The sequence below is a fragment of the Emiliania huxleyi genome, assembly GCF_000372725.1.
Source record: "Emiliania huxleyi CCMP1516 chromosome Unknown EMIHUscaffold_1508, whole genome shotgun sequence".
NCBI classification, from domain to species: Eukaryota; Haptophyta; order Isochrysidales; family Noelaerhabdaceae; genus Emiliania; species Emiliania huxleyi.
Genome location: NW_005201082.1, coordinates 3,466 through 6,378, shown reverse-complemented (window position 1 = coordinate 6,378; position 2,913 = coordinate 3,466). Strand labels below are relative to the sequence as shown.

Here is a 2,913-nt window from a genome sequence, read left to right as displayed (position 1 = left end):
AGCGCGGTGGTGGACGACGATGCGCCAGCAGACGTCCCAGCGAGCATGCCTGCCAACAAAGCGAGCGAGGGAGAAAACCGACGATTCTAGCCCCGCCAGGGCTAGGGCTCTCTAGCCCGTAACCCGATACCGATCATCCGGCTCGCTGGGTGCGCTTCTTAGCTCCCCGGCCCTGGATGCGAGGTTGATAACTGCACTCCAAGTGCTCCAAGTACGTGACGCGCCTGCCCCTCTCCCGCGCGCATGTCGACCGGTTTCGTTGTGTGTGTGTGTGTGTGTGTGTGGGCGCGAGAATAGCTCCGCCGTTCATGGAGGCAACCGATGCGAGTCGACTGGTGTGTGGAGGGGGGGGAATCAAGAAGCTCACACCGGTTTCGTTCTGGATCGCCGTGGGGCTGGCAGTTCCAGCCTGCTGCGGGAACATCTGACGCAGTCTCGCCCCCAGCAGGGTTGACTCGGCCAGACAAAACCCCGAGAGACGCCCAGATCCGCGAATCAAAAGTTGGTCCGGCACGATAACCTGGGCAACCATTCGCTGCGACGAGTAAAAGTACGTACCAATAGCATGATTCATTATCGCGATTAGCCTAGATCCCAAAACTGGCGAAAACTCGCTAAAGCTCTGTAAATGCTGACTGAAAAAGAACGTGCTCCAAGTGCACCCCAGGCCGCCATCAGTCAAGCAAAGGATGCGTGCGTTAAACCTACGTACTTCGAGCTCTCTCTCGCGTTGAACGAATGAACCGCACCTGATTGATACATACAAGACGTCTACATGAAGGGGGTGGCTAACTAACCGCTCCTGTAGGAAGGCATCCATGGAGGGCTTGCTTACGTGTTGGGGCGTTGGGGGAGCGGGGCGCGAGAACATTGATGTAAATAATAAAATGAACTCGGGGGCACGGGACGGGACGCGGCACAAACGGGGCACAAACGCCAGGCGACAAACACGGGGAGGCACGTAGTGACGCAAGGGAGTCTAGACGACGGTGGCGTCCTCCGACGCCGCACGAGCGGGGTGGGGCTCGCTAGCCGCTCGGCGTGAACGAGCCCGGAGCGGGCATCTCATTAGATTCTGAGCATCGGATCATTACAATAAATCGCCGTAAAAGCGCGGTCGTCCGGCCGCCCCTGAGATGTGGACGCGCGTCGTCGCGCTGGCGCTTTCTGTAGCCAGCGCAGCGTCAGCTCTCCCCTACTACGCTGCTCTCAGCCAGGAGCTGTCCATCAGTCAGCCCGCGTACGTCGCGCTGCTCCCTGACTCGCTCCTCAGTATCCTCGGCGTGCAGTATCTGAATAGGTTCTCGCGGTCTTCGCGTTTCGGCGATCTCTCAGATCGTCAGATAAGCAAAAAACCAAGAACGAGAATAAACAACCAAAATCACACACACACAAAACAAAGATTCACGGCCGCTCAGGGCGGCTCTGCGGTCTCGGCCAGTGTGGCGGCGAGGTCTACGAGCGTGCCGTTGCGCAGCCGGCAGCTCTCATCGCTGACGACGGCGCACGCCTGCTCCTCCACAGACGAGCCATCCACCTCGCCGGCGACGGCGACCCAAGCGCAGCTCTCCGGGTCGTCACAGGCCCAGCGCGGGTACGGCGCTCGCACGTCGAAGACCGTGTCGGCCATGAGGTAGACCAGCGGGCTGCATATGGCGATGGAGAGGCCCGTGGTGATCCCGCCGTTGACGACAAAGTCGGCGATGTCGAGGCGCTCGGTCGCAAAGATGACCGAGTTTGGCGCCGTGGCGGCTGGGAGCACAAAGGCGAAGCTGCACGCGATGGTGGTGGGCAGCAGCAGCAGCAGCGGGTTGGTGAGCTTGGCCTTTGCGACGGCGTTGAGCAGCGGGAGGAGCGTGTTTGCGGTGGCGGTGTTTGAGGTGAGCTGTGTGAGGAGCGAGACGGCGGCGACGATCGTGATGACGAGCGGCAAATCCGTGAGGCCCGACAGCGCCTCGGCGAGCGAGCCTCCGAGAGCGGTGGTGAGGCCCGACGCCTCGCACCCCGCGGCGATGGCAAAGCCGGCGCCTACTCCCGGGTATAATCTCGGGTAGACTCTCGGGTGATCTCGGCGAGGCGATGGCAGAGCCGGCGCCGAGGAGGAGGAGGATGCCCCACGGGAGGTGTTGCTGCGCGACGCTCCAGGTGAGCACGCTCTCGCCGGGCCGCTCCGACGAGGGGACGACGAAGAGGAGGACCGCCGCGCCGCAAGCTGTCGCCGAATCTCCGAAGCCGGGGCCAAAGACGGGCTCGAGCAAGTACGGCCGCGAGACCCACAGGAAGACCTGCAAGGCCAGCGCGCCCGCGGCGACGACCTCGTCACGAGAGGTCGGGCCGAGGCCCTGCAGCCTGCGTGGGGAACGCGCCAGCCTCAGGGCGGGAGTACGGTCTTGTGCAGTGTCTTCAGAGCACCGCGCGACTAGGAGGGAGGCGAGGACAATGGTACCAGTTGATACGGCCGAATGCGGCTGAGTGCGTGTCCTCTCTCGCGGGCTGGAAGACACGAGCACGTCTTCCGCTTCTAGGTCCTCGAGCTGCGCGCGCAGCGACTGCTCGTCGAGCGAGAGGCGGACGCCTACGCTGTGCACACGCCAACCTCGGGGGGCGGTGATGTGCAGTGTACTCCAGAGCACCGCGTGGACACGAGGGAGGCGAAGACAGCGGAAGACAGCGGAATGCGGCTGAATGCGGCTGAATACCGCGGAATACGTGCCCTCTCTCGAGCGCCAGTTGGAGTACATGAAGCTCGTAGTCCGCGTCTTCTAGAAGGGCGGTCGCCTCGCAGCACGCCAAAGTGCAGCACGGCCAGCGCGATGAGGAGAGTGCAACACGCGATCGGCGCCGCAAACAGGAACCAATTGGCGAACCCAACCTCACCGTGCAGCGAGGGCTGTCCGGCAAGGACGCCGTTTG

General features: G+C 62.8%; 1 protein-coding gene across 1 annotated transcript in view; it reads right to left on the bottom strand.

Annotated features, from left to right (window-relative positions):
- Nucleotides 1-1,414: 1,414 nt before the first annotated feature.
- EMIHUDRAFT_252954 (hypothetical protein) overlaps nt 1,415-2,913 on the bottom strand; it is a gene marked incomplete at both ends in the record, with an annotated part of 2,589 nt that continues 1,090 nt past the window's right edge. Inside the window, 3 exons of the mRNA XM_005786459.1 lie at nt 1,415-2,028; nt 2,057-2,315; nt 2,789-2,890. Of these exons, the coding sequence (XP_005786516.1) occupies nt 1,415-2,028; nt 2,057-2,315; nt 2,789-2,890 (975 nt within the window). The remainder of the gene's footprint in view (nt 2,029-2,056; nt 2,316-2,788; nt 2,891-2,913) is intronic.